Source organism: Garra rufa, chromosome 3 (assembly GCF_049309525.1).
Source record: "Garra rufa chromosome 3, GarRuf1.0, whole genome shotgun sequence".
Taxonomy (NCBI): Eukaryota; Metazoa; Chordata; class Actinopteri; order Cypriniformes; family Cyprinidae; genus Garra; species Garra rufa.
Genome location: NC_133363.1, coordinates 46734779 through 46749522, shown reverse-complemented (window position 1 = coordinate 46749522; position 14744 = coordinate 46734779). Strand labels below are relative to the sequence as shown.

General features: G+C 39.5%; 2 protein-coding genes across 2 annotated transcripts in view; both read left to right on the top strand.

Annotated features, from left to right (window-relative positions):
• Positions 1 to 2144: 2144 nt before the first annotated feature.
• hmgb3a (high mobility group box 3a) lies at positions 2145 to 6699 on the top strand. The gene is made up of 5 exons (XM_073836267.1): positions 2145 to 2268; positions 4115 to 4323; positions 4436 to 4575; positions 5227 to 5401; positions 5487 to 6699. The coding sequence occupies exons 2-5, from the start codon at positions 4174 to 4176 to the stop codon at positions 5658 to 5660; spliced, it is 639 nt and encodes a 212-aa protein (XP_073692368.1). The 5' UTR covers positions 2145 to 2268; positions 4115 to 4173; the 3' UTR covers positions 5661 to 6699.
• Positions 6700 to 12212: 5513 nt separating this feature from the next.
• arrb2b (arrestin, beta 2b) overlaps positions 12213 to 14744 on the top strand; it is a 63491-nt gene continuing 60959 nt past the window's right edge. Inside the window, exon 1 of the mRNA XM_073836256.1 lies at positions 12213 to 12416. Coding sequence (XP_073692357.1) covers positions 12394 to 12416 — 23 coding nt within the window. The 5' untranslated portion in view covers positions 12213 to 12393. The remainder of the gene's footprint in view (positions 12417 to 14744) is intronic.

The following is a 14744-nucleotide window of genomic DNA, read 5'->3' as shown; positions in this document are numbered from 1 at the left end:
CTGATGACTGACTGCATTTTCTGTTTCATGCCTGGTTCCAACGTTTATCTGTACTTGTGTGTGTATATATTATGTTTTTTTTTGTTTTTTTTTTGCTTTCTCCCTTATTTCCTATTTTCCTGTTCTGATACTGTACTGTGACCTTGAGTTTGTAGAAAGGCACTATATAAAATAAACATATAACTATTATTATTATTAATTAAGAACACATTTTTGGGAGTTATTCCATAACATTTAGTTTTTATATGTGTACCACTGTTCAGAACTGTGCTAGCTAACCATGTGCTAACTAGCCTCTTTGAGCTAGGTTCAAAAGTATCTAAAATTGTCACTACCAAACCATTTGGTGGAGTTTCGGTAGAGACATCTTTGTTTTTTGGGTATTATTCCATAAAATTGTCACTACTGAAACAATCATAACCAAAATATTTTGTGGAGTTTCGGTAGTGACATGTTTTTTTGGGGGGTGTTATCCCATAAAACTGTCTCTGTAACAGTCTGTGATGTAATGTGGTTACTACCAAAGCACTACCAAAAACGTGCAGTCACTACCAGTACATGGGATGTATTGGCAAAAATAAAGTATACTAAATTATCAACTAAGATGTTATGGTAGTTTTTGGTTCAATGTATATTTAAACTAATGAATCCTTAAAGGAGTAGTTCACTTTCAGAACAAAAATATACAGATAATGTACTCACCCCCTTGTCATCCAAGATGTTCATGTCTTTCATTCTTCAGTCGTAAGGAAATTATGTTTTTTGAGGAAAACATTTTAGGATTTCTCTCCATATAATGGACTTCTGTGGTGCCCCCGAGTTTGAACTACCAAAATGCAGTTTCAAAGGGCTCTAAACGATCACAGCCGAGGAAAGAAGGGTCTTATCTAACAAATGTCGGTTATTTTCTAAAAATAATTACAGTTTATATACTTTTTAACCTCAAATGCTCATCTTGTCTAGCTCTTTGTGTACTCTGTGTAGAGATTATAAAGTATATAAATTGTAAATGTTTTTAGAAAATAACCGATCGTTTCACTAGAGAAGACCCTTCTTCCTCGGGTGGGATCACTTAGAGCCCTTTGAAGCTGCATTTAAACTGCATTTTGGAAGTTCAAACTCGGGGGCACCATAGAAGTCCATTATATTGAGAGAAATCCTAAAATGTTTTACTCAAAAAAACATAATTTCTTTACGACTGAAGAAAGAAAGATATGAACATCTTGGATGACAAGGGGGTGAGTACATTATCTTTATTATTAACTACTCCTCTAACTTTGAAATCAGTATAATCAACTTTTTGCCTTTTACAAAGATAAATTGGATTCAAAATACAACAAATCTCATAAATGACATGAAATATCGGTAAAGAAATTATTGATTTACCTCTTAAAAATTTAGAAAATAGCACAAAAAAAATTACAATGTAGATGTAAGCAAAACCTTAATAGGTCAATATCCCTTCTAATTAAATTATTATTACTGTGTTTCGGTAGTGACAAATTTGAGGAGAGGACAAGTATTCCCAAAACATCCTGAAAATCCAAAATGGGAATTAACTGCACAATTACTAGAAATGTGTACCTTGGTTATTATACAATTTGCATACATACAATTTTTGGGGAAAAATATTTTTTTCTAGACGTTTCCAATTCTGACCTTGGACCAGTTCTGTAGAATGGCCCATTTATAATGTAATTGTACTTATGTAATTATGATGAACTGTCCTGCTTTTTTGACATTTGACTTACAATTGTTACAAAAGTCTTTTGCCCAGTCTTTTGTCCTTGCAGGACTATAATCCATTTTTGTATTTTGGTGGGAATAATTACTACAGTAGATATTAACTCATAGTAGAAAATACAACTCGAAACAACATACAAGAATGGGAACCTACTGTTTATACCTTTGCAGGTTTACTAAGCATCCTCTAAATCCGTGTTGACAAAGTGTGGCACTAACCTTACCATGGAAAATGTAGAAGAACTGAAACTCCGAGTTTCTCTGTGCAAGTTCTCTGAGGCATCCTCCAAAGTAAAGAGGTCGGGCATACGAAAACTCTCAACAGGACCAATCTGGAAGAAGAGTCGCTAGATGTGCATGCAGCGCGGCCCAATGGCGAGGAATGGAGGTTGTTTTGAATCGGCGAGACTGCCTAGCCAATCAGGCCGGTCTCGTGTTGAGCTAGCGCGAGGCTGAGCGCATGGGGTTTAAAGAGGAGAGAGAAGGGAAGACAGTGGCGAGATTTCTATCAACTCAACAACACAGGTACGGAAAGCCGTCTAATATTTAACACAACACATTTCAGTCATTTTAAGCTCAAATGTTTTATTTCATTCATATTTATATATGTTTTTATTTAAATGTGAAATTAAAATTTATTTCCCTAAACAGAATAAATGTGATTTTTTTTTAAATAAATACGTTCATATGTGAAGGTCAAAAAGGAGTTATGCATATTTGCAGTTTGTTTGATAATGTTTGCGTTTTGTCTTTCTGAGAGATTTCTAATAAATCACAGAAATGTCAATAAAACAAATAAAAACTGTATTTTTACAGAGGTCAAACGTCATTTTTAGATTTACTGGTATTAGCACTAATACTGTTTCATTTTCTTTAAGTGAAAGATTAAAAGTTATTAAACTGATTTTTCCCCGGACTGTATTCTATACGCGCATCGCTGCTGAATATGGCTCGCTGTGTCCTGTCTATGAGCCACCCAGCCTTCTTCTATACAGACCGATTTCGATGACATCTTCACGTAATGAAATATTTTGTCCTCGAGAACATTCGCTTATGCTATTATTCTATGCTCTTTATCTCATTATGTGAAATACGGAACTGTATACGCGCTGGAAACATGTTATTGCATTTTTCCTTTTCCAACTTAAACAAGCGCGCTTGCCGTGTATTAAAATGGCTGGCGATTGAAACCATTGACGAGCAGCTATTCCTTCACGCAGCAAGGACGGGATAATTTCAGAGAGAAAACATCCATTTCAGATGCAAAACTGCCCGTTCCTTTCGTTTTCGCTTTGTAATGTCTATCTCTAACTCTTTGTATTAAAATAAAGACAGTGCATAGCGATTTATCATCTTTTCCAGCTTGACAGTTGCGCTGGATACACTCGCATAGGCAATGGCTGGCTGTAGTCTTTGTTAAGGCAGCACTGCGCCAAGCGACAGCTAGGGCTCAACTTGGAAAAACAGTTAAATGCGCCGAAATGGGATCTGACAGGCTTTTACAGTCATTTTAAACTAAAAGTACAATATTTATTTTAGTTAGTTAATATGTTTTTCTTTTAATCAAAGCCTTTGGGTCGCTAAAATCGTCTTTTAAACCCAAGGGGGTGTGTGTTGCTTTGTTGCACGGTCAACCCATCTGTTTGCTCGCGCTGCAAAGAAGCCATTTTAATGAATGGAGAACAGCAGCGCAAGGCAGAGCTTATACCAGTTACTATATATAATAGCCTCTATATGCTTGTAAACGGGCAGAACGCTGTAATGCATAGTTTTAAACCAAGAACAGCGATTGAGCTCGAAATAAATTATTAATAAGGTGTGAAAGATTTAGCAAAATAAACAACAGTTTCTGTCATGAGGATGCATTCGTGTAAAGATGCTTTTTGTTTTTAGTGGGTTTTATTGCTTCGCACAACCGTCCTCACATGAGCGCCCAAGTGCGTTTCTGTGTAACCTATAAGAGTGTCTATGAAGGAAATTCATGTCTGTGCAATAGAGTAGTCCAAACTTTTCTAATAATAACAAACAATAAAAGGTGTATTGTTAATAGCTCTAGCACATTAGCCACAAAGAATATGGCGGTGGCACATTGTATTTTTCCAAAAAAAAAAAAAAAAAGGCTGTGAACACCAATCAGTCTCATTAATAATCAGTTCACATCCCCCATGCAAGAAGGACGGGTCTGGAATTCCCTTTGTGTATCATCTTAGTCTAATAAGCCCTGCACCCCACTGATGTTAGAAATGTAGTCCTATTTAAAAAAAATAAGTGCAATAAGACATTTTATGTTTTTATCAATTTTTAATAGTCACACCCGACAAAATTGAGTAACATTATTGTTTTTTACACGCTTTATTTCCTATCATTTTAGATACAAATACAGCACAAGAGAAGACGTCAGTTCACACAGGCCCCTCTCATCCAACGAAAATGGCAAAAGGAGACCCCAGGAAGCCCAAGGGCAAGATGTCTGCTTATGCCTACTTCGTTCAGACATGCAGAGAGGAGCACAAGAAGAAAAGCCCCGAGATTCCAGTCAGCTTTTCAGAATTCTCCAAAAGATGCTCTGCAAGATGGAAGGTTAGTTTTGAGATAAAATGTTCCAATAATATTTGACTCAAATGATTTAAATAAAGCAATGCAGAAGTACTTTCCTATTCTCAGTGAAAAATTCTCTTGATTTGTTGCGTAGGCGATGTCCGATAAAGAGAAATCCAGGTTTGAAGATATGGCCAAACAGGACAAGGTGCGTTATGATCAAGAAATGATGCACTACATGCCTGGAGGCAAGAGAGGCAAAAAGAAGGATCCCAACGCACCCAAGAGACCAGCGTGAGTAGACCTGACACACATTTTGAAAATTGTCTGTATGTAGTTATTGTAAAGGATATTTAGTTCATTTGATTACCCTAGTAAAAAAGTAATATATTGAAAATATATTTATAGTATAGTTCAAACCTATTTTCATATTTACTGACATATTGGAGTACTGCTTGTGCACAATGCACATTTCTTAATATTAAGCCTAAAATGTGTTTTAATGTCACTATTGATGAGAATTGTATGATCTTTGAATAATATCAGTCTTTAAATGCAAGATATTTAAGGTGCACCCAAAGTATACTTGCAATTTGCACTACTTCTGCACAATTAAACTGCATTAAGTACAAAATTAGTTGTTCCAATTTAGCAGACTTTAAGTATACCAGTTTAGTACACTAAAAGTACAATTGCAAGGTAGTGCAAAGGTAGATTTGTAGTATACTTGGCATATAATAAATGTATTTCAAATAAATTTCAGTGCATTTATTTTTCACTAGGGTAGGACAGGGTTTAGTTTGCTATATTCTGGCATCTTATTTGTTACATGGAGCTTTCAATGATAGTTATTAATTTTATTTTATTTTCTTTCCAGGGTAAATAGAGCATTATCTTACAAATGTTGATGAATAAATTTATCTCGCCACCTTTTATGATCATCAGCTCTGGATTTTTCCTGTTCTGCTCGGAACATCGTCCACAAATCAAGGCTCAGTATCCTAGCTTGGGCATCGGAGACGTGGCCAAAAAACTTGGTGAGATGTGGAACAGCCTCACAGATTCCAACAAACAACCCTATCTGATAAAGGCCAACAAGCTGAAGGACAAGTATCAGAAGGTATGTCTCGATCTAAATGCTTCAGTAGTCCACTAAATCACAATTCCAGTATTTTCCAATATAACAATGTTTCCTTTTTGTGCAGGATGTTGCAGACTACAAGACGAAGGGCAAGGTTGGGGGTATGTCGATGAGCATGGGAATGGTGGCAAATGGTATGGCTCCGAAACCCATGATGAAGAGCAATATGGATGACGACGACGATGAGGAGGATGAAGACGAAGAAGAGGATGATGATGAATATGATGATGATGAATAGACTGTCATTTTTGTATGTTTGATCAATTCTGATTATAATACCTATTTCTCCCCCATTCAAGTCCAGTAGATACGGAATACACTGGTGGTCTTTCATAGCCCCGTTGTTGTTTTAATAGAAGTGGAATGTTTTGTGTGCTTTCAGTGAGAGACTTATTACCACAGTTTCTTACTTCCAGCTTTGTGTGCGTGTGAGTGCATGTGCACATGTAAAGATCTCACTTCATCATGGTAGCCAGTGTCTTCCTAGCCCATCTTTGTATCATTTTACCAATTGTATAACAAAAGGCCTTTACACAAGTAATCCCCCTTCCTGTATATGTAAATCTCTGCCCTATATATATATTTTTTGTTTGTTTGTTTAAGAGGTTCCTGAGTGTGTAGCTCTGTATATGGTTGACATTGAGTAGATATTGTTCATGATTGTAGTATGTTGCATGTGGAAAGGCGTAACAGTTTGGAACTGTGCGCCGATATCAGACATTTCATGCCGAAACCATCATTAGCTTCCTCTTCCTTGTCCAGTTTAGGAAAAAAAGCAGTGCTAAAAAGAGCAGTTGCCACCAGCACGTCAGTTAGTCCCTTTGCAGGGGTGTGCGCTATATGTTGTTAACTATACTACATGATATATTAGCACATCCGTGATCAGTGTAGGAAAGATATTTGTATTATCTTTCCTATATATGAACTGTTGTGTGATCTAGGAATGCACTCTAGAAATACTGATTTGAAAAACTGTAAAATGCTGTGAAGTCAGGTCAAAAGGTTTCAATATGAGGCAGAAAAGAGCTGTTAGCACCTTTGAAATCTGGCATAAAAATTTAGCATTGAAAAAAAAAAAGTCCTGGTTATATCTAAACAAAATGTCAGTATTGGCCAGTGTTGATATGGTCACTGACATGTTGTGCATCCCTAGTTTGTTTCTTATATTTTGTTGAATATAAAGTTAGAAACGATGCTGATGATAAATCTGTACTTATCTGTATCTATGATTTTCATTTTATATGTTTGAGGTTTGCAATTAAATTGAAACATTTTTATTTGTGTTTTGTATGTCTGTACCAAGAATATATGAGAGAGAAACCCTCATGAATGGACCTTGAGGAAAATATCTAGTGTATTGTATGCACAATATTTATTGAAAAACTTTCAAAGATAGCTTTAGGAATGATTTTGGCTACCTTCAGCCACTGATCCTTAACTAAAGTGTTAAAGTTTGAAAGTTATAATTATTATAGCGATAGCCCTTGCACCTAGTCATACTGAAATCGCAAAAGCCTTTGAAGCTTATATATACAGCTGAGGTCAAAAGTTTACATACACCTTGCAGAATCTGCAAAATGTTAATTATTTTACCAGAATAAGAGGGATCATACAAAATGCGTGACATTTTTTATTTAGTACTAACCTGAATACGATATTTCACATAAAATATGTTTACATAGTCCACAATGGGAAATAATAGTTGAATTTATAAAAATTACCGTGTTTAAAAGTTTTCACACACTTGATTCTTAATGTTGTTACCTGAATGATCCACAGCTATTTTTTTTTTCTTTTTGGTTGTTTAGTGATAGAGTCCCTTGTTTGTCCTGAGCAGTTAAACTGCCTGCTGTTCTTCAGAAAAATCCTTCAGGTCTTACCATTTTCTTTTTCTTTTTAGCATTTTTGTGTATTTGAACCCTTTTTTAACAATGACTGTATGATTTTGAGATCCATCTTTTCACACTGAGGACAACTGAGGGACTCATATGCAACTATTACAGAGGTTCAAATGCTCACTGATGCTTCAGAAGGAAACACAATGCATTAAGAGCCAGGGGTGAAAACTTTTTGAAGATCAGGGTAAATGTAACTTATTTTGTCTCTTGGGAAACATGTAAGTATCTTCTGTAGCTTCCGAAGTGCAGTACTAAATGAAAAAATATATATTTACGCAAAATAAGGAAAATGTACACATCTTCATTCTGTTCAAAAGTTTACAGCCCTGGCTCTTAATCCATCATTTTTCCTTCTGAAGCATCAGTGAGCATTCAAACCTTCTGTAATAGTTGCATATGAGTTCCTTAGTTGTCCTCAGTGTGAAATGAAGAATCTCGAAATCATAGTCATTGTTAGAAAGGGTTCAGATACACGAAAATGCTGAAAAACCAAAGAATTTGTGGGACCTGAAGGATTTTTGAAGAACAGCGGGCAACAAGGGACTCATGAACAACTATCACTTAAAAAAAAAAAAAAAAACAGCTGTGGATCATTCAGGTAACAACACTGTATTGAGAATCAAGGGCATGTAAACTTTTGAAAGGGGTCATTTTTATAAATTCAACTATTATTTTCTCTTGTGGACTATATGTAAACATCTTTTATATGAAATATCTTATTCAGGTCAGTACTAAATAAAAAATATCATGCATTTTGTATGTGTCACAACCCCGTCTGTCATTGGTTTCTCCCATTGTCTTCCCCTGCCATTCTGTGTTCATTTGGTTTAGCCCTGTGTTTAGCCATTATCTGTTTCACCTGTCCTTGTAATCATTAGTCATCTGTGTCACCTCTGTTTGATAATTAGTTGCCCTTTATAAGTCTGTCTTTGAGTTTAGTCTTTTGTCGGTCTTTAACGTTATCTGGATGTGTGTGAAAGCCCTCTGTGTTCCTGCCTGTTCCTGCCTTGTTCATCCTGGAGAATTCTATTAAATTTATTGTTGATTGGTAATCTCGTCTATCGTCTCGTCTCGTCCTGCACACCCGCGTGACAGAAAGACCGACCCAAAAAAAAAAAATTCACGGCGTCTTCCCCTGCGTTTATTTTCCGTTTTTTTTGTATCAGTGTTTAGTTAATTTTTTTTCCCCCCCGTCATGAATGATCCCGCCGTCCTCATCCTCCTCCTGAAGCAGGGGAACCGCTCTCTCGAGGACCACACCAGAGACTTTATATTCCTCGCCCCGTTCACGCACTACCCGGACAGTTGCCTATGCACGTTCTACCGCGTGGGACTTAATGATAACATCCAGAGGCAGCTGTCCGGGGAGGGTCCTCGAGAGAGCCTCGCCGACTACATCGAGTGGGTGCTGGTGTCCAGCAGAGCTTCGTTGACCGCGAAGGATGACACCAGCCCCACTCCAGACCCAGAACCCAGCCCAACATCACCCCGACAAGCGGAGTTGCAGCCCGAGCCCACCGACGATGGAGAGCCCGAGCCGAGAGCGACAGAGCCAGAGCCGGGCCCATCGGACCAGGTGCGAGAGCCGACTGCTACATCCGCGACGGTGGAGTACGACGTGGAGCAAGAGAGGGCTACAGAGAGCCCTGCCCACTGCACCACCACTGGGGGTGAGAATGAGCAACACTCTGGGGACTTAATAGACTTTTCCACAGAACCACTGGCCTGCCTGAACTTCCCACCCACCCGCCCTCTTCTGCCTATGCCTGAGTCTCCGCTGGTCCCGTCCAGCCATCCTGAGTCTCCGCTGGTCCCGTCCAGCCATCCTGAATCTCCGCTGGTCCCGTCCAGCCGTCCTGAATCTCCGCTGGTTCCGTCCAGTCGTCCAGAGTCATCGCTGATTTCGCCCAGCCTTCCTGAATCTCCGCTATCACCTGTCAGTCCCCCTGCTCACCCTCAGTCATCCACCTGTGCAGTGGGCTCGCCGCGGGACTGCCAGCTTCCATCGGCGTCTCGGCTGGAGGATTCCTCAGCTCCGCCTCCAGCCTCCGAGTCCTGGACTCCGCCTCGGCCCTTCGACCCCGCGGTTCCACCACGGCTCTCGACGCCCTCCTCTCCACCGTCGCCCGTCGATCCACCAGCTCCACCGGGCTCCATCGTCTTTCCGGCTCCGCCCTGGTCAGTCGTCACCCCATCGGCTCCTCAGGACTCTGCTCCTCCGGCTGTGCCTCGTCGCGCCGTCCCACCGGCTCCTTGGGACTCCTCCTTCCTGCGGGCACAGCCTCCATCCTCTGTCGCTCCGGCTCCGCCGCGGATCTCCGGGACTCCGCCTCCGCCTCGGGCGCCAGAGCCTGCTCCACCTTGGCCCTCCGGATCCTCGGCGTCACCCCGGATCATCGGCTCTCCGTCTCCGCCTCGGGCTCCTCCGCCATCTGCTCCGCCTCTGTCGGTCGGCCCCATGGAGTCGGCACGCCTTCCTCCACCATGGCTCCTCCCTCCGTCGGCTCCACCGTGGGCCGTCATCATGGCTGTGGTCTGGGTCAGTTCCTCCTGCTTCAGGCCCCTCCTGTTTCCTCCCTGGCTCCTCCCACCTTCGTCGCCCCCCTGGACTCTGTTGACTTTGTTTGTTGTCCCCCTCCAGGGGTACCGTCCTCCGCCCAAGCCTCCTCCCTTATGTACTCTGTTCTTCCGCCCCTCTCGTTTTCTCCACGGCGCGAGGACGCGCCTTTCCGGAGGGGGGCGTGATGTCACAACCCCGTCTGTCATTGGTTTCTCCCATTGTCTTCCCCTGCCATTCTGTGTTCATTTGGTTTAGCCCTGTGTTTAGCCATTATCTGTTTCACCTGTCCTTGTAATCATTAGTCATCTGTGTCACCTCTGTTTGATAATTAGTTGCCCTTTATAAGTCTGTCTTTGAGTTTAGTCTTTTGTCGGTCTTTAACGTTATCTGGATGTGTGTGAAAGCCCTCTGTGTTCCTGCCTGTTCCTGCCTTGTTCATCCTGGAGAATTCTATTAAATTTATTGTTGATTGGTAATCTCGTCTATCGTCTCGTCCTGCACACCCGCGTGACAGTATGATCCCTCTTATTTTGGTCAAATAATTAACATTTTGCCAATTTAACTGTAGACCAAGAATGTAGAGAGAGTACAGCATGAATGGACCTTGATGACAATATCTAACATAATGTATGCACAATATTTTTTGAAAAACTTTTTGAAAAATAGGTGTAGGAAAGATTTTGGCGACCTTCAGCCATAGATGAAGCTTATGTATACTTCTTTCTTCAATATAAAAGCAACAGTTTTAATTTACATAAATATGCATCACTTAAAAAATAGCTTTTGCTGCATAATGGTTCACAAATGTAGCCTACTCAAAAGTCAAGTTTAGGAAGCCAGACCCTGTGTAATGAAGTCATTAGTGCAGTATGTCTTTAAATAATCAAAGTTTAAACTATGAATCCCTGATTTTAAATTTTCTTCAAAATCTTATAGGATATTTTGGATTGTTTTCTAAACGTGACCCTAGACCACAAAACCAATCATAAGTAGCATGGGTATATTTGTATTTATATTACTGAAAGACATAGAGTGGAAACTGATATTAATCGGCATTTTTTAGGTATTCTGTTATACTGTTAAACGTTACAAGCTATCAGAATTTCATCTTATTTTTGGTCACAGAAATAACAATCTGCACTAAGTTTGAACAAAATTGAGGTGTTTTCCTCCTTAACACAGAGATCCATATTATCACTGTATCATATGTGACCCTGAACCACAAAACCAGTCTTAAGAAGCACGGGTATATTTGTAGCAATAGCCAAAAATACATTGTATGGTTTAAAATCATAATTTTTTTCTTTTATGCCAAAAATCATTAGGATATTAAGTAAAGATCATGTTCCATGAAGATATTTTGTAAAATTCCTACCGTAATTAGATCAAAACGTAATTTTTGATCAGTAATATGCATTGATAAGAATTTCATTTGGACAACTTTAATGGCGATTTTCTCAACATTTTGATTTGTTTGCACCCTCAGATTCCAGATTTGTTGTATCTCGGCCAAATATTATCACATTCTAACAAACCATACATCACTGGAAAGCTTATTTATTAAGTATAAATCAATAAATGACCCTTAACACTGGTTTTGTGGTCCAGGGTCACACATATGACTATGGAAGCGCATTATTCATCAACTCGTAATCAACCGCAGATATATTTGATTTTCATTTAGTGACATTGTGTGACTGTTGTTTAAATTTACGTCACTAGATGGCGCAAGGCTCTATTTTATTGTACAAGTTTGCATGAGCCATTAGTTCATGTTTGCCTTACATAATGCCATCATGGGAATTCTTTCGATAATGACATTAGTGACATGCTGAAATTAGATGGGAGTCATATGCACTCATAAAGGAACTCTATATTAGTTCGTCATGGAGGAAATTAACTCTCGTTTCACAAACGCAGTTTATCAGTCCCTCGCAGTCTGTTGCGTTCCTGTTTAATGTCATTCGCCTCATCATTTTGACATTTTAATGATCTGCGTTCCGAGATAACATTTTAGCTGTTGACATTTAGATGAAAACGCAAAATCCATCCAAATCCTGTCAGTTATATTACAAACACATTTTCAGTTTCTCCATGAAACCTTAAACAGATTCCCGGATACGCCGTATGATGCACGTAAATATGTAAATGTTTTAGTTTTTCCTCATACTGTACTGGGCAGCACACGTTCTTTCTAAACGACATTTCTGATTGGTAGTCCCTAGGGCAAAGTAGGAGGATTTCATGACCCATCGAATGACGTCAGGCATGTCTCCACGTTTGATTGGCTATTCGCGGTGCCTATCAAACCCTGAGGCCAAAGCCCAGTTGCTTGCTGTCTGAAGCGGCAGCGAGCGGAGTGGGGCGAGAGGCTTCCGTCTCTGGGCTGCGGAAACTATCCAGCGAGAGTGGCAGTGATTGAGGGAAGGAGGACCGCTTTACTCGAAGTCTCGGCTCGCTTACAAATCTGTTACACAGCATCTTTCTCTTGTTGAAGGAAAAGGCCTGCGGAGATGGGCGACAAGGCGGGGACCAGGTAAGAGACAGTTTTCAGCGCAGGTTCAATTCAGGCTCTGACTTCTTATTTTGAAGTCACGATATCATATTCTCACAGCCCACCCTGTGATGAACGATCCCGTCAAACCTTCAAGGCTAGAGGGATGGCGTGGGAAACCCAACGTTACTAGTCTGTCTGAGTGAGGCACACGGTCAATCTGTAGTCTACAGGACATGCATCGGCACTCGAAGCAAACGCTCTTAAAACATGATCACTGGACATCTTATGTACTTCACCCAGGGTGGGGTGACTGACCAGCACGCTACACCATAAATCTACAGCCCTGCTGTGTTCTTGTACACCCTTTGCAATTGAAATCTCTTCGGAGTATGCGTGGGTGTGCGCCATTTAGTTGCTTTAACGACTTGTGTTATCAACTGCGATGTGATGTTATCTTGTTGTTTGAGAACCCAAGTTGTGACTGATAAATATTATTTTTTTGCAGCGCTCGCTGCGGCTACTCATATTTATTCGCTACAACAACAAGCCCTTACTACGACAGGTTATTTGATGTTGCATGATTGTAACGTAAATGAGCAGACAGTTTATTATTTTCCGCCCCACTGCCCGAAACTGAAAAGTCTGTCGCACCCAGTGCGAGAAATTCCTGCTCATCACTGCACGCTCACTTCCTCAACTTTCAGAAAAGGCCTCGACGTTTCCTGTTGCAGAGAAGCGGCGGGGTTTGATGAGCCTGAAATCTCATTTTAACACCTCTGTCTGTGCAGAATAGGCCCTATAGGCGCAGTGTAGATAGATAGTCGAGTCGTGGGCGACCATGTACGTGCGCTGAGTTTGATGAGTAACCCAGCAATTCTCTCAGTTGTGCCTTCAGTTCTGCTTACATGTCACGGCTCACACCATCATGAGAGGAAACCCACGGGCTTTCTTCCCCCTGACTATCTGTAGGCTACATTTTGGGCTTTAACAGAGGGTTGCATGTCATGTTACTCTGTTTAGCTGTTGGTTTGACGTCTGACACGCTTAGAACTTGCACAATACATGCAAGAGTCCCTTTTCACATTCAGATGCAATGTTAATTTTCTTAACCTTATTTTTTTCTGAACATTTAGAGATGTATAAAAATTAAAGTTTGCCTGTATGATACAAAACGTAAAACACATTTGATACATCATGACTTTTTATGGCCCCTATAGGTGACCCAGGACCACAAAACCAGTTGAAATGAAGATGTATGCATAATCTGAAAGCTGAATAAGCTTTCCATTCATGTATGGTTTGTTAGGATATGACAAAATTTGGTGGAGACAACTATTTGAATATTTCTGGAATCAGTGGGTGCAAAAAAAAAAAAAAAAAAAAAGAGAGAGAGAAAATCGCCTTGAAAGTGGTCCAAATAAAGTTCTTAGCAATGCATATTACTAATCAAAAATTAAGTTTTGATATATTTACGGTAGGGAATTTACAAAATATCTTCATGGAACATGATCGTTACTTAATATCCTAATGATTTTTGGCATAAATTAAAGGTAAATTTTGACCCATACAATGTATTTTTGGCTATTGCTACAAATATACAAATATAAATTGATCCATACATTTGTTTTTTTCTCAAAAAAAAAAATCAACATCAAGTAAACCTAAGTTGCTTTAGTCCAGTTAAAGTTTGTCTTGAAATATTTCTAACAATCCTAAAGCTTTTCTAACATTACTTCATATAAATCATTAAATATTTCACAGCAAAAACACATGTACCATGACCTGAAGGCAAACATTTTAGAAATGTGCTAAATAATGCTCTTCAAAAACCTGTTGTATCATATTTGATCTGTACATTTTAACAGGGTTTTTCTTTAAAAAAAAAGGTAATGTTTGTCTTGAAGTATTACTAACAGTCAAAGCTTTTCTGAAAGCTAGTTAAATGCAGAGCACAAATTCCTAGTATGGGTCACCATACTTGGCCTCACTTCACCTCCTTTCCTTTCCTTTCCTTTCCTTTCCTTTCCTTTCCTTTCCTTTCCTTTCCTTTCCTTTCCTTTCCTTTCCTTTCCTTTCCTTTCCTTTCTTTTCCTTTCCTTTCCTTTCCTTTCCTTTCCTTTTCTAACAGTACAAATCTTTAAATATTTCACAGCAAAAAGACATGTGTACCATGACCTGAAGGCAAACATTTTAGAAATATTCTAAATGACTTTTTACTTACTAAAAAGTGAGAACTATCGGTCCGAGATTGTGTGCAACAGGTTTATCAGCAAAGCTTTGGTATTTACAATTTTTGGTCTTAAAATAGTATACAGTAGGCTTTATAGAGTTAAAGCCGCAGTTCACCTGATGTTCAACCCTTACGTT

What these genes read in the sequence shown, in the direction of transcription:
- hmgb3a (XM_073836267.1), top strand. Translation starts at nt 4,174, where the DNA reads ATGGCAAAAGGAGACCCCAGGAAGCCCAAGGGCAAGATGTCTGCTTAT. An exon ending in GATGCTCTGCAAGATGGAAG is followed by an intron (nt 4,324 to 4,435) that starts GTTAGTTTTGAG and finishes TTTGTTGCGTAG; the next exon opens with GCGATGTCCGATAAAGAGAA. An exon ending in AACGCACCCAAGAGACCAGC is followed by an intron (nt 4,576 to 5,226) that starts GTGAGTAGACCT and finishes TATGATCATCAG; the next exon opens with CTCTGGATTTTTCCTGTTCT.